The following is a 26,589-nucleotide window of genomic DNA, read 5'->3' on the forward strand; positions in this document are numbered from 1 at the left end:
AAAAAAGCAGCTGACAAAAATATGCTTTTACTCACAATATTTTAATGTTTTTAATCATTTTAAATATTGTGAACATTTTTTTTTTTGTGATATTACCTTTCACATTTGTTCAAAATGAGATGCCTGAGTGCTACACCAGCTTAACTGTGTGAAAGAGGTTCCCTCACAAGGTACTTGTGGTACAGTGAGTTTATTTTCATTAAGGACTGAACGTTAGGTAGGAAAGGGAGGTGGACAGGCAAATATAAGGAATGAATGCGGTGCCTTTTAACTGCGGTTACCAGGGCTTGCTTAGCCTGAGCCAGGCTCACTCTGGTGGCAAATACATTTGTTTTAAAGTTTTACCTGTGTTTGCTATCCTGCTTCACGGATGCAGCCGGGTTCTCCTTTGTCCTCAGCACCTTCACAATTCATTGCCACATAAATATTTTCTAGCCAGTTAAGCCCTAAACCAAAGTTTCCTTTATTTATCAGCCATTTTCAGTGCCCAGACCCCCATCCCATCCTCCCTCTTCTGCCTCAGCTTTCAGGTAGTCTTGGAATTCTATAGCAAAGCCCTCCTCCCAGTGGCTCCTGGGAGACAAAGGTCAATGTTGTAGCTTCTCCTATTAGCCCACTGTTGTCTTTTCTTTTCCAAGAAAACACATTAATCAAAAAGTAAACAGTTACTCCATGGTAAATTTGAGAAGCTCACAACCAGGAATCTGCACACTCCCCTTTCTATCGGTATTTTCAGACTGGGGATGTGTACACACGTGCTCACAAACACACCCACAGAGAGAGAGAAAAGACTGGGAGAGGGTAATACACATGGACCCTGAACTGTTTTCTTCTAACTGCAAGATATGAAGAAATCTCAGGACCTCTCTGTCGAGAGTGTTTTTCCCTTCTACCTGCTGGGTTCAGCCTGTGAAAGGGCAAGCTGCCAACCTAACAGGACAATCAAGTTTCATCACACATTACCCTGCAGCATTTCCTGATGAAGGCATTTGGGTTTCCCCAAAGCATTGATGGTTTGCTGACATTGCAGAGAGCAATGACCCTTTGGGGTAAAGAGAGCTTCAACTTTTCTAGCTCCAGAATCCCGTTTGCTTAGTCCTACGAAACTCTGATGTATGAATACTCTTGGGATTTCTGGAACTTTTGTTTTCAATACAGTTGTACCTGGAATCATCTGAAGATATGACTCTTTCTCCAGCCATTCTTCTGTTCAATCTAACCTCTAAGAGTATTTAATCTGCTCCTGAGGTTCACCCTTCAGCCAAAGATTAGACAGGCCCATAAAACAAAACGAGACTAAATGGGCACACCACTCCAGAGGCAAGGACAAGAAGGCAGGAGGGGACAGGAAAGCTGGTAACAGGAAACCTAAGGTCAAGAAGGGGAGAGTGTTGACATGTTGTGGAGTTGGCAACCAGTATCACAAAACAATATGTGTATTAACTGTTTAATAGAGAAACTAATTTGCTCTGTAAACCTTCATGTGAAATACAATAAAAAAAGAGTATTTCATGTGAACATGGCATTAGACTTTCCACAGACTCTGAACCTGGACTTAACTGTCACACAAATAAAGAGATGCCCCTCAAATTCTCACTTTCTGCCATTTCCTCACTTCAGAGGACAGAAAAACACATCTGAACAAAGGTGTGGAAATTAATTTTATTTCCCCTAAATAAATTCATCTCCCTTTTGACAAGGTATAGAATGACATATGTGAACAATGAGAAGCCCTGAATTTAGTTAATCCCATAAAAGCTCGAGAAACGGAACCACTTTACTCTCCCCTTTAATGACTTAAGGAAATATCATGACTCTTATTTAACTGCCATGAATTCTAATCCCTTAGTTGGAGTAAATCAACATTTACTGAGTGTGCAAATGCCAGCGACCATTTTACACTTAGGAAAACAGGCATGGCAAAATAATGGTCTTTTCACTGGTTCACAAAATGAGCAAGTAACAGAGCTGAGAACAACAAAAAAGACTATCTTAAGTCCCACTGAGATTCAACTACCTCCACAGAACCTCACTGCATCTGGCTTAATGCAGAGGAAGACCTTGGCCCAGTGCCCACTTCCCTTCAAGTGACTTAACAAAATATTGTGAACTTTATTTAATTAGGAGCTGTGGTAGCACAGTGGTTAAGTGTTTGGCACCTAACCAAATGGTCAGCAGTTTGAACCTACCTGCTGCTCCTTGAAAACCCTATGGGGCAGTTCAACTCTGTCCTGTAGGGTTGCTATGAGTCAGAACTGATTAGATGGCAACAGGTTTGGTTTATGGGTTTTACTTAACTACTGTCATGGACTGAACTGCGTCCCCCCAAAATAAGTGTCAACTTGACTCCTAGTATTGTGTGGTTATCCTCTGTTTTGTGATCTGATATCCTCCATTTTGTGATGTGTTTTAAATCCTAGCCTCTGTGCCTATGGTTATGGCCCATTTGGGAGTGAGCTGTCCATTATGTTAACGAGACAGGATTAGGTCACGTCAGTGAGGATTAGAGCAGGATGCAACACCCTTAACCAGGTCACAGCCCTGATGTAAAGGGAGTTTCTTTAGGGTGTGGCCTGCATCACCTTTTATAAGAGATAAAAGGAGAGAAGCTAGCAGAGAGAGAGGGACCTCATTACCATCAAGAAAGAAAAGCCAGGTGTGGAGTATGTCCTTTGGATCTGGGGTACCTGCGCTGAGAATCTCCTAGACCAAGGGGAAGACTGATGCCAAGAAACATGGCGATCTCCAAGGAATGTCAGGCCCACAGATGTTGAAAGGTGACACGGATCTTCCTCCAGAGCGGACAGAGAGAAAACCTTCCCCTAGAGCTGGCACCCTGAATTTGGACTTCTAGCCTCCTAAACTCTGTTTAGGAGAATAAATTTCTGTTTTTAAAGACATCCATTTGTGGTTTTTCTGTTATAGCAGTACTAGATAACTAAGACAGCTACCATGTACAAGATAATTACCTATCCGCGCCCCCGCTGCCGTCGAGTCGATTCCGACTCGTAGCGAACCTACACAAGAATTAAATGCTATGCTGTACAATTCTAATTCTGTAAAGTATAAAGTGACAGTATTGACTTGAGATTTCTTTCATATTTTCAATACCAAAATAAAATTTTTAACCAAAATTACACCAGGCACATTTTGGCAGCCAGCGTAAACCCAGCATTACAAGCCACAAGCCAAGAGAGGCTTGCTTCCAAGGTCTAAGTAGAAGATGGGTGAACGAAGGCCTACATACAAATTAATGCCTCAGTCTTCCAACTGGTTTTGACAGTTGACATCTAATCAGCTTTTCTTCTCAAACTGACATTTTTGATGGTCCATTAGTAAGAACTTTGGTTAACATTACTGGTAGAGTTATCTCGTGGTAGAATCATCTTCTGCTCTGCCTTTTGAAATGGGCCTGGAAATGGCCTTTGTCACCTCCCCTTTATCAATCAATTTCTGGTGTGTCCCTCAGGGGTACTCAGGACAGATGTAGGTGGCTTGATCTGGGCGAAGCAGGCAAGGAAGAACAGCTCTGTTTTTCCAACCACTCCTTAATCAACAGATGGGCAATGGCTAACTTAGGGGGCAACCAGAATGGGAAGGTTCCATCTTGTTGTTGGGTATAGGGGCCCTTTCTCCTCAGGGCTGTGGCCACCTCATCATGACTGAACCAGGCAGCTGCCTCCAGTTCTCTCAAGTTCATCTGGATCTGAAAGATATAAAGAAGAACAGGATGTGAGGTTAGGAGCTACAAAAGTTAGAATACTATGGCAACATCTAAGTCCCTTGCAAGTAGAAGTTACTATGATTTTATATCATTTGTTCTCAACATCCTGACTGATTTGTGCAATAAAGCCAATCCTGAAATCAATCAATAATTTTGTTATATTTATTATATGCCTACTATATGCAAGGCACTCTGATAATGAAAGATAAATTATCATGACTATGTACAAGGGAGAAGGCTGGTAATGTTGGCCAACTCAATTTTCATAGTGCTTACTTGTTTCCTTTACTAGACTGCACGTTCCTTGAGGGTCCAAATCATATACTTTACAGCTTTGTGTAATCTAGACAGTGCTGAGCTAGACAGGTACTTGCTGACTAGCAGAATGGATGAAGCAAAGAAAGTATCACAGCATAAGGGAAGCCTAAGAACTTACCTCTGTCTGCCCTGGTTTCACAGTTGCGTGACAAGCAATCATGAGTGAGCTATTAGGAAAAGGCCAGTGCTGGGATGCAGAATACTGCAGTCTGTCCATCTCCAATCCCACCTCTTCTGCAACTTCCCGCCGGACGGCTTCTTCTAGACTTTCACCTACAAGCACTCAGATTAATTCAGGACAGCCCTGCAGTGGGAAGGGTGATACAGATAGCCCATTTGCAAAGGAGCACAAAGCTGGCTCCACAGTTTCAATGACATACTTTGGGGAGCACCCTAAATCTCCAAATCTCTACGGTAGGAATCAGGTCTGGAGTTTGCAGTGCTTACACCTATTAGGTTTGTTATGATGCAAAATAGGGGTGACAGTGGGAAAAGCTACTGCTGCCTTCTGCTGGAATAATGCCACATTTCACCATATGCAAATTTTACTCCAAAGACCAAAAAAAAAAAAAAAAATCACTGTGCATAAATATGAAATTCTAGTTGTTATCATTATACATACTAAAGTAGGGAGAAGTATACTAATAATTGCAGTCTATACATCAAAAAATAAGATGGATTGATAGAGGAATGGAGAGATGAACAAGTATGTGATAAAGTAACTATAGGAAAAAAATGGTAGTATCTTGGTGGTGGGTATATGGGTATTCACTGTATAATTCTTTCAACTTGCCATATGTTTGAAAATCTGCCTAATAAAATACGGGAAAATTATAATACCAAAAGGCAGTTTTCTTGACACGATAAAGAAGAATGTGCTTAAGACCCCAGGTACTATGACAAAACAGAAACACCTACTAGATGTTCATGTCCTACAATGTCACCTGCACATGCCCTAAACGCCTTACCTATATCACAGAAACCTGCCAAGGCAGAATACATTCCCTTGGGAAAGGAACTCTGGCGGACAAGCAGACATCGGGGCCCATCTGACACCAGGGTGATCACCACAGGAGCCATCTAGAGAAAAGGGGATGGAAGTGAGACACTGGGGCTTTTGGGGGATTAGAGGATGAAGGAATGGACAATTAAAGAAAGCCTTTTAACTGTACAAGGTTCCTTTTCCAGGGCAGAGTGGTGTCCAGCCTTCATGGATTACTGTCCTCCTAGAGCAACGCTTACCTGTGGGTAATAGATGATCTTATTGGAAGGGCACACACGCTTGCTGCCAGCCATGTTCTTCTTGGTGGGCTGCCCGCTTCTGCTGCAGAACTGATGGGCATCATGCCAATGGAGAAGAGCCTGAGCCTAGGAATACAAAGATGGGCCTGGTTTCATTTGGAAAGAATGCAGGGCTTATCTATAACAGCACTGGGCCTAGTCCCTTCATCAGCTCAAATGGAAAATGCCATTCCATTTCCATCTCACCTACTTTAAATGGTTGCTAACCATTTAAACTTCAAGATAAAGAAACTGAACATGTTCTTTAGCATCAGAAGTCTGAAAGACAGCATATTTTTCCATATATTATAAATTACTTAAAACAGATGAAATATGTAAAGTAATATAATGAACACCCATGTATTTACCACCCAGTTTAAAAATAAAATATTTCCAGTATGGTTGAATCCCCGCCCCACACTCCTTCCCAGTAGAGCTGGAGTTTTTTGCAACTAAAACATGTTTAGAGTTATCTTTTTTTTTTAAGTTTATTGTAGTAAAATACACATAACATAAAATTTGCCATTTTAACCATTTTTAAGGGTACATTAAAAAACAAAAAAATTTTTTTTTAATACAGGGCATTAATTACATTCGCAATGTTGTTAAATAGACTGTCTAAAGCACTTTAGCAAGTGAAATACAAAGTTGTGAAGAAGTCATTAAAATAATGTAAAATAATTTCTCATAGAAAAAACATGATGGTGTGTACATCATACTACGGGTCACTAAAAACGTCTCCGAGGCTGATATATCCTACTGCCATAGATCTGCATGTCCTCAGGAGAAAACATTCTTGACAGTAGTTCTGCAGAAACACCCGCCTGCCCGCCTGCCTTCTATAAAGGGCAAAAGAAGGAAGCAGTCTCCCTGCAGCACACTGCCTTTCCGCTGAGGTTGGTAGGGAAGACCATGATTAGCAAAATAAGAAATCAAATGTTACTCTAGCTTCGTGTGTGTGTGCATTCGCCCATATACACTGTTTTACTAAATCTTCTATAAAAAAACTGAGGAATCAGGTCCTACCGTGGACAGCAAGGTGGCATCCTTCATACTCAGGTGAAAGAGAGCCTTCCTCAGCTCAGTGAAAGAGCCCTTGAGCTCTGTCTCCATTTCAGGTTTCTGTAAGGAAGCTAGAAAATTAGAAAAGAGAAGGAAATAAGACAAATCTCAAGCCCTGCCTGAAGGGCCCTTTGCAAATCTGTCCTGTTAGAAGTGTTTCCCAAACTCATCTAATAAGACTCAACTGGGGAAAGTACAAAATATACAGGTTCTCAAGCTCCTACCTGGAGATTCTGAAGCAGCAGACATGGCCCAGAAATTTGTATTTTGTAGCAAGCACTAGGTGATTCTTATATTCAGGCAAGTTTGGGAAACATTAAAAACCAAAAACCCCATTGCTGTCAAGCTGATTCCGACTTATGGCGACCCTATGGGACAGAGTAGAACTGCCTCATAGGGTTTCCGAGGCTGTAACCTTTGCAGAAGCAGACGCTACATCTTTCTTCTGCGAAGCCACTGGTGGGTCTGAAACGCTGACCTTTTGGTTAGCAGCCAAGCCCTTAAGCACTGCCCCACCAGGGCTCCTCATTTAAGACATACAAACTATGTAAAGGTGTGTCGTGGAGTCAGCCCCCAACTCATGGCAGCTGTTTTAGCATATGCTGTAAATCCTAACCCCTATCTGTGGTTATAACTATCTATGGTTATAATCCCATTTGGGAATGGGTTTTCTTTGTTATGTTAAGAGACCACATCAGTGTAGGGTGTGTTTTAAGCCAATCACCTCTGAGATATAAAAAGAGCAGATTAGGCATGAAGAAGCAAGCAGAGATGAGGGGAGACAGATGCCACACCACATGATCACCAGGGAACCAAGGAACGAGGAACCTCCCCTAGAGCCAACAGAGAGAGAAAGCCTTCCCCTAGAGCCAGCACCCTAAATTTAGACTTCGAGCCTCCTAAACTGTGAGAAAAAAAAATTTGTTTTTTAAAGCCACCCACTTGTGGTATTTCTGTTACGGCAGCACTAAATAACTAAGATAGCAGCCCTATGCACAACAGGATTGGGCCATTCTGATCCATAAGGTTTTCGATGGCTGATTTTTTAAATTAGATCATCAGACCTTTCTTCCCAGTTTGTATTAATCTGTAGCTCAGCAGAGACCACTTCATCAAAGCAATATGCAAGCCTCCCCTGACGGACAAATGGGGCTGTGCTTGAGGGGCACTGGCTGGGACTCGAACTCAGGTCTCCCACGTGGAAGGTGAGAATTCTATCACGGAAGGACCACTGCCCTCATATAAATGTATAGAGGATAATATAACAAACAACTGTGTACCAACACCAACGTTAAGAAAGCATTAAAATGTCCTTTATTCTCTTTTAAATGATGATGATATGATCATAACTGGTGGCAGTGTTTTTTTTAATGTCCTTACTTTAAAAAATAGAAAATCAATAACCTTTTTTTATTCCCAAAATTTTCTTTGAGATTTTACTGTTAGTGAACCTTCAAGTCTGAAAACCACTGGGAAGCACCCGTTAGGAATAACTTTATGTACCGCTTGTAGAAGAGGAACTCTTCAGACCCAGATCCAGAGCAAACCATGCTTCCTGCTGTCCGGAGCAGCCAATCAGGACGGAATCCTCTATTTTTTGTGTGTCCTGTCCAAACGTCTCCAGGAGCCTTTCCAACTCTAAGAAACAGAAAAGAAGGAGAAAAGCACACAGGTTTTCATTAAACCAAAACCCAAAAACCAAACCAGTTGCTATGGGGTCAATTCTGACCCATAACAACCCCATGTGTATCACAGCAAAACTGTGCTCCACATGGCTTTCAATGGCCCAGTTTTTGGAATTAGATTCCCCTAAGCGTTTAGTCAAAGGTGTCTCTGAGTAGACTCAAACCTCCAAACTTCTGGTTAGCAGCCAAGTACAGGAACCATCTACGCCACCCAGGGGCTTCTTAATTAGATCACCGCAGCCATATTCGACGTACAGGAAAACCATCTACTTCAGCTTGAAGTCTGTGTATCTGGCTTCTAGTCACTGCGCTGCAGGCAGTTAATTATATGTCCTTGGTCTAATTGCTTAACTTCTCTAGGCCTCAGTTTCCTCATCAGGAATCTGAGGAGTTAAGACTAAAGGAGGAATTCTTTCCAGGTGTATAACACTGCAATGTAATATTCTGACTGTATCATGAAGGGAACATATTCCCTAAAGTGTAAGATATATGATAGTTAACTTAATAAAAAAGTAAAAGCACTGAAAAAAAAATGTGTCTCATTTAAAACAATAGAGACCAACCTAGTTCTATAATTCAGCCTCCAGATTATGTTGCTTTTGTGGAAATCCCAGGCTGTATACAACAAGCGCTGTAGAGGAGAAAACCTGTCTTCGTAGCCATGAGGGACTTATATTTATTCGTTCATAATGCAATATTATATTGCTAAATTTTAAAATAATGTTCTGTGCCTGCTGATGGAATCCTCATACTCTTCTGCGCTGCTTGTTGTTGTTAGGTGCTGTCAAGTCGGTTCTGGCTCATAGCAACCCTGTGTACGACAGAATGAAACACTGCCCACTCCTATGCCATCCTCACAATTATTGCTATGTTTGAGCCCATTGTTGTAGCCACTGCATCAAGCCATCTCATTGAAGGTCCTCCTCTTTTTCTCTGACCCTCTACCTTACCAAGCATGATGTTCTTAAGTCTAGCCATCCTCACTTCCAAGGAACACTCTGGCTGTACTTCTTTCAAGATAGATTTGTTTGTTCTTCTTGCAGTCCATGGTATATTCAATATTCTTCACCATCACCATAATTCAAAGGCATCAACTGCTCTTCGGTCTTCCTTATTCATTGCCAGCTTTCACGTGCATACAAGGTGCCTGAAAATTTCATGGCTTAGGTGAGATGCACCTTAGTCCTCAAAGTGACATCTTTGCTTTTCGACACTTTAAAGAGGTCTTCTGCAGCAGAACTGCCCAATGCAACACGACCTTTGATCTCTTATCTGCTGCTTCCATGGGCGCTGATTGTGGATCCAAGTAAAATGAAATCCTTGACAACTTTAATATTTTCTCAATTTATCATGATGTTTATTGGTCCAGTTGTGAGGACTTTTGTTTTCTTTATGTTGAGGTGTAATCCATACTGAAGGCTATAGTCTTTGATCTTCATCAGTAAGTGCCTTAAGTCCTCTTCACAGTCAACAAGCAAGGTTGTGTTATCTGCATATTCCAGGTTGTTAATGACTCTTCCTCCAATAATGATGCCGTGTTCTTCTTCATATAGTCCAGTTTCTTGGATTATTTGCTCAGCATACAGACTGAGTAAGTATAGTGAAAGGATACAACTCTGACACACACTTTTCCTGATTATAAACCACATAGTAACCCCTTGTTCTGTTCGAACAACTACCTCTTGGTCTGTGAACAGGTTCTGCTCCAGTACAATGAAGTGTTCTGGAATTCCCAGTCTTCACAATGTTATCCATAATTTGTTATGATCCACAGTCGAAGGCCTTTGCACTGCTAGAAACTACCTATCTGAGTACTCCAACATCTGACCCAGGGGAAATTCACTAGCAATGTATTTAGAGTTAAAAAATTCTCAAAACAAATTAATTTTAATTCACTTTTACCTTTCTAGGAAAAAATAATTTTCACCCTTCTAGGAAAAATGAAGTCATGATGCAAATTTTACATAGTATATAATTCCATGGATGCAAGAAATCACCAATCTAAGCCAGGGGTTGGCCAAGTTTTTCTGTAAAGAGATAGCAAATATTTTAAGCTCTGTGGGCCATCCAGTCTTTGTGGCAATGACTCAGCTCTGCCGTTGCAGCGCAAAACCAGCCACAGATAATGTGTAAACTAGTAAGTGTGGCTATGTTCCAATAAAAATGTATTTACAAAATTAGGCCATAGGCCTGATTTGGACTACAGTTTTGCCAACCCCGGCCGGGCCTAAGTCATTAGTGATGAATATCATCACACAAAAAAATATCTAACTGGGCAACTCAGGTTCATATACTAAATAATTAACTGGCAAAAACAATTACACAAGCTTGAGAGGTAGAAGCTGTTTGAAAAATCTGGACTCTAAAGTCGAAGGATCCTTCTAAGAGATTCAATATGGACTGACTTGTGCTTAGTGGCAGCAGGCTAGTTGACTCTACTGGTCCACTGGGCTTACCTACTAGGCTATACCGGGGGACCACGTACTGGTGCTCTGATTTCTGAACCAAAGGAGCCAGGCTATGAAAGAGGTAAAACGCTCCCGTACGCTGGGCCTTTTTACATGCATCGTCATCTTCCTTTAGTTCGAACATATACCTGTATTTGGGAAATAATCAAAGCATTACAAAACCACGCTTAGTTACTTGTACAGTACTCATCTTTGAGAATTCTGCTCCTGCATCTCTCTCCTACCATGGTTATTTTCTTTTATTTATTTACATCCTAATGTGCTCCAAAAAGTAGCTGCAGACAATCATTCCCTCCTTTGTCCTACTGTGTACCTTGCTCATACTTCTACAGTTGCACTTATGTCATACTGTTTGTTAATACATCTATCTCCCCTGCAAGACTCGTTATTATTGTTAGCTGCCATCGAGTCAACTCTGACTCACGGCAACCTTGTGGATAACAGCACAAAACGCTGTCCAATCCTGTGCCATCATCATGGTGTTGGTATGGTTGAGTCCACTGTTGTGGCTACCGTGTAGTGCCTTCCAGGTAGGGGGCTCGTCTTCCAACACTATATGAGACAATATTCTGTTGTGATCCATAGGTTTTCATTGGCTAGTTTTCAGAAGTAGATTGCCAGGTCTTTCTTCCTAGTCCGTCACAGTCTAGAAGCTCCACTGAAACTTGTCCACCATGAGTGACCCTGCTGGTATTTGAAATACCAGTGGCATAGCTTCCAGCATCATAGCAATACACAAGCCACCACAGGATGAAAAACTGACAGGTGGTGACCTGCAAGACTATGATCTCCTTAAGGGCAGGGTCGGCCTTACAGCTTTGTATCTCCAATAATAACCGCAGTGAATGGCTCAATTCAATAAACATTTACTGGGTTCACCTTCAAGGGTAATAAATATTTACTGAATTGAACTTCAAGGTACTTGTCAATATTACACTGTGAGGCAAGAATTTATGTGCAGTGGAGTGAAAGGAAAACAAGCACAGCGATAAACCATTGACCGCAGAATATCTAGAGATGGGTGCAGACTTCACTGCTGCAGACAAAGAACAAACTGTACTTTCGGTAATTTTCACTCAACCTGCAGAAGATAAAGAGCAAATTTTATCTTCAACGCACCCTTGTTTTAAACATATAGCCCCCAAATGGACATTTATCTTTACTCTTATTATCTCTACTGAAGGGCTCATTGATGGGAAAGTGAAGCCTATATTTGACCTATTCGGCTGCTAACCAAAAGATCGGCAGTTTGAATCTACCAGCTGCTCCTTGGAAACCCTAGGGGGGAGTTCTACTCTGTCCTATAGGGTCCTGTGAGTTGGAACTGACTCGACGGCACCTAACAACAAGTAGGGATATTTTCAGTAGCCAAAATAAGTATGTGGAAAAAGAGCCATCCTATAATTGGTTTCTCTAAAAGAGATAGTATTGGAGCAAGTTCTAGGCTTTTCTAGTATCTTCTTTAAGAAGGTTCTGTGCCTATCCCCTCAAGAGCCTTGGGAATCAGGTCAGGGTCTGTCAGTGTGATTCAGTGGGGTGAATGTGGAATCTCCTTCTGGGACCTTACGGTTAACCATTTTGCCTGTCCAAAGCCCTAAAACAGCCCCTCAGGTATATGACAGATTTCTGTGTCTTAAGTGGGAAACAAAGTTCGAGATATTTTCTGTAGGACTTGGCAGCTTTTATAAAACCAGAAGGCAGAGTTGGCTTAACATGAAAAAACAAAGCAAAATGATAAAAGCACCAGTGGCATTGTTAAGAACTCATTTAGCCTGTCCGATGAAAGGAGGTGTAGTGAGCTCTTTATAACGGAAGACAAAAGAAACATGAGATTTTAAGACTCATGATATTTTTAAACTTGTGATGAGTGACTACAGCCTCCTGGGACAAATATCCACTGTATGTCAAAGGAGAGACATGTGCTGCTCAGAAGTTTCCAAATACAAACAATGGAATAAACACTGCTGCCTCTGCAAAACAACAATAAATGGTACAACCTGTGCTTTGCCCTGATGACCCTAGCACGCAAAACACTTACAAGAACAGCCAGATTAAGGCCTTAAACCCAGGACCTCACTGGAACTGGGACGGAGATCCCAAAGTCCCTGCTGTTCTTCTTGATCAGAAGTTGTATTTTTTTTTTTAATTCATCTTCCTCCTTTAGTTACAACAGCATGGGAACCACAATACCAACATTGTAGAGGGTGAGGATATTTAGATTATTCTAAAACTTTCATTGTTTTTTCTTATTATAAAAAGCAAAAAAAAAAAAAAAAAGTCATCCTATAAAAGTCAGAAAATATAGTTATCAATTAAGAAAAGTACCATTAATCCCATCACACAGAGTTGATCACTGTTCACATCTTGGAATTCTCCAAATTATTTATTAATATCCTGCATCCATACATACGTATTTATTATCTGAAATCATACTTTTGTAGCCTTAAAATATTCTTTATCAGAGAGTTTTCTTCATTTCTCATGATGCTGATTCATTTTTTATAAATCATTTCTTATTTTTACATTCTTATTTTTTAGACTCTATCCAATAATTTTGTTATAGTTCTCAGAGTCTCGATCTGAGAATTGCAAACAACCTAAATATCCAATGATGCGTAAAACAAGTATTGCAATTTTCTTGTTGGCTTACTCTCACTCACACAGGATTATATCCTTGAGTGCCTTTAAATTTCAGAATGGGCACTCACGTTTGCCAGAGCTTTCTATGTGCGAAGACTGGTTGTGAGTGTATCTCTCCAGAGAGGTTGTATGTTTGGTTCTACAAAGTACCCCAGGGGTATTATCGGTCCCAGACTATTATTTAAATTCATTGAGAGTTGGTGGACCACACCACATAGGTGGCAGAAATTTAAACCCCAAACTGTATGACAGTGAGTTAGTGATTTCATATTCACAGGGGGAATTCTTCCCCCAGGCTGAGAGAAAGAAACCTTTGTCATTGTGCCATGTTGGTCCAGATTTTTTTTTTCCCCTAGTCTACCTTTCACTGAAGTTTAATTCTTTGGAGAGTTTTGGGGTTACTTATCTTATTTCCAGGAAATCTCATGAAAAATTATTCAACATAGTTTTTAATGTGTTTATTATTCTACCATATAAAAAACCAAACCCACTGCCATCAAGCTGATTCTGCCCCATAGCGACCCTGTAGGTCAGAGTAGAGCTGCCCCATAGAGTTTCCAAGGAGCGCCTGGCGGATTCAAACTGCCGACCTCTTGGTTAGCAGCCATAGCACTTAACCACTACGCCACGAGGGTTTCCACTCTATTGTATGGATGTGCCATAATTTATAATTCCTCCCTTTTTGTTCACTCATTTATTCAACAATATTTCACTACCCATACATGTAAGGCACTGTTTTATGTACCAGCAGTGACGTAGTGGAAAAGACAAAGTTCTTAATACAACTTATATTCAAGTGTGTGAGACATTTTGGCACAGTGGTTAAGAGCTATGGCTGCTAACCAAAAGGTCAGCAGTTTGAATTCACCAGGTGTTTTTCGAAAACCCTATGGGGCAGCTCTACCCTGTCCTATGTGGTCACTATGAGTCGGAATCAACTTGACGGCAACAGGTTTTATTGGACGTACAGGTTGTTTGAAATTTTTCCAACTATAAATAATTTGTGATGAACATCCTTATAGGTAAATATTGATAATACATCCTTAATATGAGATTGCTGAGATATTTAGATTTTATAATTTAATGGGCCAAAGATAGAATACCTAGAGCTCAAGTTGGTCAAAACTCACCGTGCCTTAGTGACATAGGTTGACAGCAGCCTAGAGCACCAAAAAGACTTTCTCCTGCAAGCTATTCCACAGTGAAGGGACATTGTCACGTCCTTAGAGGAAAGAGGAGTTTAAAAAAAAAAAAAAAAGTCACAGTATGCAATTTAAAGCAATGAATCACTAGTAGGGTTATCTTTTAAACGAAGACAGGATTACTTTGTAATATTAAGGAAAGAGTAACTGAATAGGAGTCAGGTGATCTGGGTTCTAAATTGCATTTCTATACCTAACTAGCTGTGGGAGCTTAACTTTTCAGTACCTTTTCCCTAATCTACAAGATCGAAACCTATTCTGCCTTCCTAATTGGCTAGTGTGAGAATCAGCTAACTATCCACAAAAATTCTGTGCTCTTCCTTCCCTGGTATGGAGTTGTTGCTGGGAGGTAGGTAGCTGCTAAGTCAAGGCCTAAACTTCTCTCTTCGCCTGCCTCTAGGTAGGACGAGGGCTAAGTCTTACCAACAGAATGTGAACATAAGTGACGTGTATCTCTTCTAGGCCAAAGCAGTTAAAACTTCAAGGCACATAGGGAATGACAGAGCCATCAGGTGGAAAAGGCTGGGTCCTTGAATCGCTACATGGAAGAAAGCCACCCACCAACCAAAGCCACCTGCACTGGGCTGTTTGCGGGTGAAAAATAAACTTCTACCATATTAAAAAACCAAACTGGTGATGTCGAGTCGATTCCAACTCATAGCAACACTGTGGGGCAGAGTAGAACCGCCCCATAGGGCTTTTGATGAGCAGCTAGTTGATTCAGAATGCCGACCTTTTGATTAGCAGCTGTAGTTCTTAGCCACTGCACCACCAGGGCTTCTCTACCATATAAGCCACTGAAATTTAGAAGTTTATTTATGTTAACAGCAGCTAACCCTGGTGGCACAATGGTTAAGCACTTGGCTGCTAACCGGAAGGTCGGCAGTTTGAACCCACCGCCAGGTCCACAGGAGAAAAGACCTGGTGATCTGCTCCCGAAGATTTACAGCCTAGGAAACCCTGTGGGGAAGTTCTACTCTGTCCTATAGGGATGCTACGAGTCAGAATCGATTCAATGGCACACCACCACCACCACAACAGTGTAACTCTGATAGATCAAGTAACAAGTAGGCCTGGGAGTGCCTCTGGAGTAATGGAACCAAGTTTCTCAGAACACATAAAAACCAAAGTCTCTCTAAGGATGAAGTAGGAGGAATCTATAGATAAGAAAAATATAAAACCAAGGCCGTTAGGGAAGTATTTCGAAAGACAGCTATGCAAGTTGGCATGGGTTCAAGATATTTTCTATTTCTTGGGAAAAAGAGAGGGAAAAAAAATTCTGTATCTTAATCCATTTGGCAGAAGGTGGTTCCTTTTAAACTGTATATCAGTATTTCCTTCCACATGAAAGCACCTTTCACACTTGCAATAAAAAAGTCAAGAAGTTCCACTAAAATGACAAGAAATCAGTGGCGCCGTAAATAACCAACCACTCTTTCAAATGTACCCAAAGGCAAGGAAGCAAATTTGACACTAAACTGTGAAGGAAGGTCTAATATGTAGCCTACTTCTTGGTTGCATAATTATGAATCACTGATGACTAACCGTTGTGCAGTTCTGGCTGTAATCCACGTCCTAGCCAAGGGTAAAATATATTTAGCAAATGACATTAACAAAGCACTTACTGAATACCTCCTTTATGCAAGGTCCCTTAAGGGACACAAAATGTACTGGATAAAAGCCTCCAGGTCAGGGAATTCTAGCAGGAGAGAGAAAACAAATATATACTAACTTTCACAGAAATATGTAATAAATCCTATGAAGGTTAAAAGCACTTTAGGAGAATATTAAAGGTATAACCTCTATTTTAATAACCCAGTGACTTGTATGAAATACTGGCAAAAATAAATTTAAACTCAGTATTTCTGCTTCATACACTATTTTGATAATGTATATTGCTACAATATTTTTGGAGGGCAATTTGGGAATATCTACCAAAATGTTAAATAAGCAACCCTTTCACTTAGCAATTCCATTTCTAGGAATTTATCCTAGGAAGGAAATGATATATATAAGAATATTAACTGAAAATTATCATACGATGGAATAATACACAGCTGTTAAAAATAAATAGAAAATATGATAACAGTGGAAATACAAATATGTAGTAACAGGGAAGGATGTTCACAATATATTATTGTTTTTTAAAAGTTAGGAAGAAAGACCTGGCAACCTACTTTTGAAAATAGCCAATGAAAACCCTACGGATCACAGGGTCCAATCCATAACCGATCACAGGGATGGTACAGGACCGGTCAGCATTTCATTCGGTTGCATGTGGGGCCACCAAGACTAGGGGACCAACTGAATGGCAGCTAACAGCAACTACTTTCAAAAAGGAAGACAGAAGAATTGATGCGTTCAAACTGGGTGTTGGCGAAAAACACTGAGTATTCCATGGACTGCCAAAAGAATGAACAAATCAGTCTTAGAAAAAATACAACCAGAACATTCCTTAGAAGTGAGGATGGCAAGACTTCAGCTTGCTTACTTTGGATAGGTCATCAGGAAAGAGCAACCGCAGGAGAAGGACATCATGCCTGGTAAAGTAGACAGCCAAAAAAAAAGAGAGAAGCCTTCAATGAGATGGATTGCCACAAATGACTCAAACATACCAATGATCAGGAGAATGGCACAGGACCATGCTATGTTTCGTTCTGTTGTACTAACAACACTTCCAAAATGAATCCTGATCTTGGTGAGTAGTGTCTGGGGTCTTAAAAGTTTCTGAGCAGCCATCTAAAACACAACTACTGGTCTCTACTTGTTTGAAACAAAACACAAGAAGGAAACCAAAGAGTCAGAGAAGAAGCTAGTCTACAGGACTAACAGTCTGTACAAACCATGGCCTCATTTTACCCTGAGACCAGAAGAACTAGATGGCGCCCAGTTACTACTACCAATCATTCTAATCAGGGCTACAATAGATGGACCTGATAAAATGGGAGAGAAATGTGGAACAGAGCCTCAAATTCCAAAATAAACAGAAAACCAGATCTGCTGGACCAGTTGAGGCAGAAGGACTCCCCAAGACTATGGCCCTGAGATACTTTTTAAACCTTGAACGGAAACTAACCCCTGAGGTCACCTTGTAGCTAAATAGCAAATTGGCTCACAAAATAATGACTATCACCAGTAAGTACAGTGCTCCTTTAAAAAACTCACCTATTAGAGATACAAACAAACTAAAACTCAAAGGATGGAAAAAAATATATCAAGCAAACAACAATCAAAAAACAGCAGGAATGGCAATATTAATTTCTGACAAAATAGACTTTAAATTTAAATCCACCACAAAACGATAAGCAAGGACACTATATAATGATCAAAGGGACAATATACCAGGAGGATACAACCATATTAAATATTTATGCACCCAATGACAGGGCTGCAAGATACATAAAACAAACCCTAAGAGCACTGAAAAATGAGATAGACAGTTCCACAATTATAGTAGGAGACTTCAACACACCACTTTCAGTGAAGGACAGGACATCCAGAAAGAAGCTCAATAAAGACAAGGAAGATCTAAATGCCACAATCAACCAACTTGACCTCATAGACATATACAGAACACTCCACCCAACAGCAACCAAGTATACTTTTTTTTCTAGTGCACATGGAACATTTTCTAGAATAGACCACATATTAGGTCACAAAGCAAGCCTTAGCAGAATTCAAAACACTAAAATATTACAAAGCATCTTCTCTGACAATAAGGCCATAAAAGTAGAAATTAATATCAGAAAAAGCAGGGAAAAGAAATCAAATGCATGGAAACTGAACAATACCCTGCTCAAAAAAGACTGGGTTATAGAAGACATTAAGGATGGAATAAAGAAATTCATAGAATCCAGTGAGAATGAAAATACTTCCTATCAGAACCTTTGGGACACAGTGAAAGCAGTGCTCAGAGGTCAATTTATATCAATAAATGCATACATACAGGAAGAAAAAAGGGCCAAAATCAAGAAATTATCCCTACAACTCAAACAGAAAGACAGCAACAAAAGAAACCCTCAGGCACCAGAAGAAAGCAAATAATAAAAAACAGAGCAGAATTAAATGAAATAGAAAACAGAAAAACAATTGAAAGAATTAACAAGGCCAAAAGCTGGTTCTTTGAAAACATTAAAAAAATTAATAAACCATTGGCCAAACTGACAAAAGAAAAACAGGAGTGGAAGTGAATAACCCGAATAAGAAATGAGGTGGGCAATATTACAACAGACCCAACTGAAATTAAAAGAACCGTATCAGATTACTATGAAAATTGTACTCTAACAAATTTGAAAACTTAGAAGAAATGGATGAATTCCTAGAAACACACTACCTACCTAAACTAACACAGGGGTAGAACAACTAAATAGACCCATAACAAAAGAAGAGATAGAAAAGGTAATCAAAAAACTCTCAACAACAACAAAAAAAGCCCTGGCCCAGTTGGCTTCACTGCAGAGCTCTATTAAACTTTCAGAGAACAGTTAACACCACTACTACTAAAAGTATTTCAGAGCATAGGAAAGGACAGAATACTCCAAAACTCATTCTATGAAGCCACCATATCCCTGATACCAAAACCTGGTAAAGACACCACAAAAATAGAAAATTACAGACCTATATCCCTCATGAACTTAGATGCAAAAATCCTCAACAAAATTCTAGTCAATAGAATTCAACAACATATCAAAAAAATAATTCACCATGACCAGGTGGGATTCATACCAGTTATGCAGGGATGGTTCAACATTAGAAAAACAATTCATGTAATGCATCATATAAATAAAAGACAGAACCATGTGATTTCATCAACTGATGCAGAAAAGGCGTTCAACAAAGTTCAACACTCATTCATGATAAAAACTCTCAGCAAAATAGGAATAGAAGGAAAATTCCTCAACATAATAAAGGGCATTTATACGAAGCCAACAGCCAACATCATCCTAAATGGAGAGAGTCTGAAAGCATTCCCCTTGAGCTCGGGAACCAGACAAGGATGCCCTTTATCGCCACTCTTATTCAACATTGTGCTGGAGGTCCTAGCCAGAGCAATTAGGCTAGATAAAGAAATAAAGGGCATACAGATTGGTAAAGAAGAAGTAAAAGTATCTCTGTTTGCAGATGACATGATCTTATACACACAAAACCCTCAAGAATCCTCAAGAAAACTACTAAAACTAATAGAAGAGTTCAGCAGAGTATCAGGATACAAGATAAACACACAAAAATCAGTTGGATTCCTCTACACCAACAAAAAGAACATCGAAGAGGAAATCACCAAATCAATGCCATTTACACAGCCACCAAGAAAATAAAGTACCTAGGAAAACATCTTACCAGAGATGTAAAAGACCTAAACAAGAAATTTATAAGACGCTACTGCAAGAAACCAAAAGAGACCTACATAAGCAGAAAAACATACCTTGCTCATGGATAGGAAGACTTAACATTGTAAAAATGTCTATTCTACCAAAAGGCATCTATATATACAATGCAATTTCGATCCAAATTCCAACAACATTTTTTAATGAGATAGAGAAACAAATCACCAACTTCATATGGAAGGGAAGGAGGCCCTGAGTAAGTGAAGCATTACTGAAAAAGAACAACAAAGTGGGAGGCCTCACTATATCTGATTTTATAATCTATTATACCGCCATAGTAGTCAAAACAGCCTGGTACCGGTTACAACAACAGATACAAAGACCAATGGAGCAGAATTGAGAATCGAGACATAAATCCATCCACGTATGAGCAGCTGATATTTGACAAAGGCCCGAAGTCAAATGGGGCAAAGACAGTCTGTTTAACAAATGGTGCTGGCGTAACTGGATATCCACCTACAAAACAATGAAACAAGACCCATACCTCACACCATGCACAAAAACTAACTCAAAATGGATCAAAGACCTAAACATAAAATCTAAAACAATACAGATCATGGAAGAAAAAATAGGGACAATGTTGGAGCCCTAATACATGGCATAAACAGAATATAAAATATTACTAAAAATGCCAAAGAGAAACCAGATAACTGGAAGCTCCTAAAAATCAAATACCTATGCTCATCCAAAGACTTCACCAAAAGAGTAAAAAGACCACCTACAGACTGGGAAAAAGTTTTCAACTATGACATCTCTGACCAGCACCTGATCTCTAAAATCTACATGATTCTGCAAAAACTCAACCACAAAAAGACAAATAACCCAATTAAAAAGTGGGCAAAGGATATGAACAGGCACTTCACTAAAGAAGACATTCAGGCGGCAAACACATACGTGAGGAAATGCTCATGATCATTAGCCATTAAAGAAATGCAAATCAAAACTACAAGGAGATTCCATCTTACTCCAGCAAGGCTGGCATTAATCCAAAAAACACAAAATAATAAATGTTGGAGGGGTTGTAGAGAGATTGGAACACTTATACACTGCTGGTGGGAATGTAAAATGGTACAACCACTTTGGAAATCGATTTGGCACTTCCTTAAAAAGCTAGAAATAGAATTACCATACGATTCAGAAATCCCACTCCTTGGAATATATCCTAGAGAAATAAGATCCTTTAAACGAACAGATATATTCACACCCTTGTTCATGGCAGCACTGTTTACAATAGCAAAAAGTTGGAAGCAACCAAGGTGCCCATCAAGGGCACAATGGAATACTACACATCGATAAAGAACAATGATGAATCCATGAAACATTTCATAACATAAAGGAATCTGGAAGGCATTATGCAGAGTTAAATTAGTAGTTGCAAAAGGACAAATATTGTATAAGACCACTATTACAAGAGCTCAAGAAATAGTCTAAACAGAGAAGAAAATATTCTTTGATGGTTATAAGAGAGGGCAGGGAGGGAGGGAGGGAGGGAGGGAGAGGGGTTTTCACTAATTAAATAGTAGATAAGAACTATTTTAGGTGAAGGGAAAGACAGCACACAATACAGGATAGATCAGCACATCCGGACCAAAACAAAAGCAAAGAAGTCTTCTGGATAAACTGAACACTTCGAAGGCCAGTGTAGTAGGGTGAGGATTTGGGGACCATGGTTTCAGGGGACATCTAAGTCAACTGGCATAATAAAATCTATTAAGATAACATTCTGCATCCCACTTTGGAGAGTGGCGTCTGGGGTCTTAAATGCCAGCAAGTGGCCACCTAAAATGCATCGATTGGTCTCAACCCACCTGGAGCAAAGGAGAATGAAGAGCACCAAAGACACAAGGTAATTATGAGCCTAAGAGACAGAAAGGGGCACATAAACCAGAAGACTACATCAGCCTGAGACCAGAAGAACTAGATGGTGTCTGGCTATAACTGATGACTGCCCTGACAGGGAATACAACAGAGAGCGCCTGAGGGAACAGGAGAGCAGTGGGATGAAGACCCCAAATTCTCGTAAAAAGACCAGGCGTAATGGTCTTACTGAGACTAGAAGGACCCCGGTGGTCATGGTCCCCAGACCTTCTGTTAGCCCAAGACAGGAACCATTCTCAAAGCCAACTCTTCAGACAGGGATTGGACTGGACAATGGGATAGAAAATGATACTGGTGAAGAGTGAGCTTCTTGGCTCAAGTAGACACATGAGACCATGCTGACATCTCCTGTCTGGAGGATAAATGGGAGGGCGGAGGGGGTCAGAAGCTGGCCAAATGGACAGGAAAAGAGAGTAGAGGGAAGGAGTGTGCTGTCCCATTAGGAGGAGTATATAGCAAGGTGTGTATAAATTTTTGTATGAGAGACTGATTTGATTTGTAAACTTTCACTTAATAAAAATTAAAAAAAAAAAAAAATCACCTATATGAGACCAAAGGGTCAGCAACTACTTTAAAACAAAAATGAGAATGTAAGGGGGCAGGGAAATTAGATTAACGGAAAGAGAACAATCACAACAGAAATAATGAGAATGTTCATGCATTGTTCAGAACGTAACCACTGTCACTGAACTTCTTTAGAAATTGTCAAATGGGAACTTAGAGTGCTATATAAATCTTCACTTAAAACACAATAAAACATTATTAAAAATAAAAAAAAAGAAGTTTTATAAAAGCAAGTAATATTTAGTTTGTTTGGCATAATCTAATTAATTTTAAATAAAAGGACATATACTAGCATATATAAATTATATATCTATTATATATATTAAAAAATGACTAGATGTATACATTCCAAGCTGTTAACAGTGACTAATTTGGGGGAGTGGGATGGAGAAAATGATTGAAAAGGGTATTTTTAATTTTTTACTATACACATTTCTGTACTTAAAATGTTTAACCGTGTATATACTCCTTTTGTAATAAAAAAGTATATTAAAATAGTTCCTGGGACTAAAGTATATTAAAATAGTCCCTGCACAATTAGACTATTTCCAGGTCACTTTTTTCCCAGAAATACCCCACCACACTCCCTATGAGCCAAGGGGAATTCCTTTGGTGAATTCCTTGGATCCTGAGAACTGCAAGTGCCTGTCTGGTTGGTAGTTATGGCTACTGACTAATCTGTGTGGTCCACTGTGCTTGGCTGCCTGATGTTTCGCATAGTTTCTGCTACTAAACTAACATTAGCTTACTGTAGATCATCATGGCCTGCTGACTCATGAGTTGTGTTGTCACAGAGTTTATAGAGAAGTCAAAGCAGTCAAGTTCTTGACATAGCTTTGAAAAGTACCAACGATCAAAGGAAAATCGGACTTATTTTAACTGAGAATTGTACCTTCATTGACACGGTCATAAACCCAACAGAAAAAGGTTAAATCTAACCCCTTTTCTAAATGGTCCCTTGTATGTTATTTGTATACATCTTATATATAAGCAGTATAAAGGCTACTTGAAAGTCAGAGAAAATGATATCCTTAAAATTCTGCTTGAACTGTATTTCTCTCTTTTAAATAGATCATCTAAATTATAAAATACAGTAAAATCTGTGAAAGCCAGAATCTGTGTAAGGAGGCAACCTGTCAGAGAAAGAAAACGCAAATATCTTCCACTAATAGAGAGTAATAGAAAAGCAATAAGACTGCACCCTGTCAAAGGCAGAAGACTTACGAAGCCCAGTAAAACAAGGCAGTCCTACCAAGTTCCAGCTCTCACAGATTTCACTGAATAACCACATTACAGGACATCTAGCAAACAGGATTTATCACCACAGTATTATACTAACTTATCAATTAATATATATTTTCTAGTCTTTTTAGTGCTTACAATTTTTACATAATCAGATGACATATTTTTCCACTTGCTTTTCATGTAACATACTACGTTTCTTTATAAGCTTCGTAAATTTTTTGTGGCTGAAATGTTTTCGGATTTTATAGTTTAGTTTCCTTTTTCTGAACTGTTTGATGTCTTTTGCTCACTTATTTATTGTGGTTTTTACTCTATTTAAATTTTATTATTTAAAAAATAATAAAGTACACCTACAGTATTTTCTACAGTATGATCACCAAAACACACTGTCAGAGCCAACTGCCATGTACATTATCTCTTCAAAGCAAAGAAAGAGGCTCTGTTTTGGCAGTCAAGAGGCTATGTGGGCTTTCTTTTAGGATGGAAATATGATGTGTTATGGTCCTATACTATTTAGAAATCTAATATAGAAAATATTTTGCCACTTTTTTATTCCAAAATGGTTTGTGATTTTCATTATTTTCAAGGCGTCTCTGAGATAATGTATTATTCAAAGCATATTGGCACAAAGACTCAGATTTGGGCGATACTGGTAAACATGCTAGGATAGTCACATCCAGCTGCTCAAATGCCACATTACAAGCTGAATAGTCATTTTGTTTGGATTGACAAACTACTATTGTATCTTATGCCTCATGGCACACTGGGGATGAAAGTTCACTTATCACAAAATAAGTTTGGGAAGAAGAAAATACCAGCATCATTACTTTATTTTAGATGACAAGGTCAGGCCCGCCTTCTCTTCTGCTTAAGGTATAAATGCATGTTTCCAGAGCAAGGAAGGGTATCATAGTAAGCACTGCGGAGACCCAGGGACTTTGGTAAATTCCTGGCTCTTAGACCGTGTGGAAGTGTAACCTTGTGATGTCATCTAACTTCCTGGAGTCTGGTTTCTGTCTTACTTCTCAGAGCGGGGTGGAGGGGAAGGAGAGAAATGGATCTAACCTGGATTATAACTGTGTCAAGTGTTTCACATACCTAATTCTCAGATCTGTAAGGGCTGTAATTGCTTCTTAAATATCTACAGCATCTAGCACCGTCCCTAGCATAGTGTAAAACTGTGCCGTATACGTAAATGAATGAAAAATTAGCTAATTAACTATCCACACTTTACAAGTGAGGAAGATAAAAGCTTTGAGAGGTTCACTGACCTCCGATCACAATGCTAGGGAGGAGCAGATTCAGACTCAGAGCTGTCTGGCTCCAAAGCTCATGGTTTATTCACTACCCTGCATGTCATCCTTACTGTATTATTAAGGGGATCAAATAAGAAGAAAGCATTTTCCACCATCATTCACTATTTATAGTTTCTAAAAGTACAAAACCTAACAGAGAGAAATTATTTTTACCAAAACTATTAAAAGATGAGGCAAGACATAAACCAGAGACTCCATCAGCCTGAGACCAGAAGAACCAGATGGTGCCCGGCTACCACCAATGACCACCATGACAGAGAACACAACACAGAGTCCCTGATGGAGCAGGAGAAAAGTGGGGTGCAAGAACTCAAATTCTAGTAAAAAAAAGACCAGACTTAATGGTCTGACTAAGACTGGAGGAACCCCCCAAAGCCATGGCCCCTGGATGCTCTGTTAATCCAGAACTAAAACCATTCCTGAAGCCCACTCTTCAGACAAAGATCAGAGCGGACTATAAAATGTAAAACAATACTTGAGACCAAATGGGCAGCTCCCATCTGGAGGCAGGATGAAAAGGCAGGAAGGGACAGGAGCTGGTTGGATGGATATGGGGAAATGTGGGGTGGAAACAGGGAGTGTCTGTCACATTGTGGGGATTGCAACTAGTGTCACATAACATTATGTGTATACAGCTTTGTATAAGAAATTAACTTGAGTTTAGTAAACCTGCACCTAAGGCACAATTTTTAAAAAAAAGATGAGGCAAGGACCCAAAATATAACAATTTCTCTGAACTCCCTGTAATAATTGATTCACACATGTTTTTTCATCTTTCTGGAAAAAAAGATTAATTTATAAAGCATTACATCATGACAAAAAGGCCCATCTCAAATCTCTGTGTTTACTTCTGCTGAGAAGAGACTAGGCTGGGAGTGTTTGAGAGAGCCTGTCTCTCCAGAACCGTGGATCTAAGTGGGATGGGGAAATACACAAAACTGAGGAACCACTGGGATACATATTTCAAGCTCTCACTGATAAGCTTTACGGTTTGTTTTCTAAAAAATAATCTTCCCCCCCTTAATTAAAAATAATTCAGGCACAATGCAGATAAGTAACCAATTCCATTTTTAAACAACCCCCCAGAAAAGTACAGAAAATTATTGGCTCTGGCTAATGAGAGAATTCCACGAGTGATGATACAAAACTGTGTTCATTCCCCTGGTTTCTGCAAGAAAGAGAGACTAAGCTAAAATCGCAAAACGCTGTGACCAAGAGCTTTTTTCAAGTTCTGATTATGCTTCCCCATAAGATCCTTCCTGCACTTAGATTCTGAACAGACTTCTGTTCCGCTGTACTCACTCCGAATTTTGTGTGTCGTGGGGGCGCCCTGCTAGGCCTTAAGAATCAGCACAAACTAGGAAACTGCAAGCGTTCCTGGGAAGTTCGGCTACCGTTCCACGGTGCGAGGACAGCTGCCTCTGCCACACTTCCCAAGATGCTCCTCCTAGGGCTGCACTCGGGGAAACGTAGCTCCTGCTGTGCGCTCCAACGGCAAAGTTAACCACGACTGTCAAAATGCTGTCTTGCCTCATTTCCCAGAATCCTCCCAGAACTGCACTCTGGGAAATGTAGTCAAGCCTCACGCGTGCTGCTGTGCCCTCCAACCGCTGTTAACTGTCAAAAAGCATGATCTTATAAAATTGTTTGAACTCCTTTCCAGGAGAACTGCTTCTCTGGAGAAAGTAGAGTAGCATTAGATCCATTTTTAAGTAACAAAGAGATAAGAGTCATTGAAACTAAAACCACCCTCGTACTCGGTAGGCGTGTTTTACAGTCCTCACCTGGAAACTCTGTGGGGCACTCTGTTCTACAGGGTCGC

At 39.9% G+C, this 26,589-nt stretch overlaps 1 protein-coding gene across 6 annotated transcripts; it reads right to left on the minus strand.

The window, feature by feature from the left end:
* Positions 1-128: 128 nt before the first annotated feature.
* On the minus strand, positions 129-26,285 carry NUDT13 (nudix hydrolase 13). 6 transcript variants are annotated; one of them, XM_049855624.1, is made up of 10 exons: positions 26,070-26,285; positions 16,006-16,079; positions 14,309-14,400; positions 10,527-10,666; positions 7,889-8,023; positions 6,350-6,456; positions 5,285-5,410; positions 5,011-5,122; positions 4,161-4,315; positions 129-3,706 (listed from the first exon to the last, which is right to left on the minus strand). In XM_049855624.1, exons 3-10 carry the CDS (start codon positions 14,389-14,391, stop codon positions 3,476-3,478), a joined length of 1,089 nt encoding a protein of 362 aa, XP_049711581.1. In that variant the 5' UTR covers positions 14,392-14,400; positions 16,006-16,079; positions 26,070-26,285; the 3' UTR covers positions 129-3,475. The 6 variants fall into 6 exon arrangements, with proteins under 6 accessions (XP_049711581.1, XP_049711580.1, XP_049711582.1 ...); XM_049855623.1 differs by lacking the exon at positions 16,006-16,079; XM_049855625.1 differs by lacking the exons at positions 14,309-14,400; positions 16,006-16,079.
* Positions 26,286-26,589: the final 304 nt, after the last annotated feature.

This window comes from Elephas maximus, chromosome 16 (assembly GCF_024166365.1).
Source record: "Elephas maximus indicus isolate mEleMax1 chromosome 16, mEleMax1 primary haplotype, whole genome shotgun sequence".
NCBI lineage: Eukaryota > Metazoa > Chordata > Mammalia > Proboscidea > Elephantidae > Elephas > Elephas maximus.

Excerpts from the sequence above, each read along its gene's own strand:
- NUDT13 (XM_049855623.1), bottom strand. The coding sequence starts at position 14,391 with ATGTCCCTTCACTGTGGAATAGCTTGCAGGAGAAAGTCTTTTTGGTGC. Across the intron at positions 5,123-5,284 it reads AGATCATCTATTACCCACAG|ATGGCTCCTGTGGTGATCAC; the intron begins GTAAGCGTTGCT and ends CCTTTTCTCTAG. Across the intron at positions 3,707-4,160 it reads TGAAACCAGGGCAGACAGAG|ATCCAGATGAACTTGAGAGA; the intron begins GTAAGTTCTTAG and ends TATATCTTTCAG.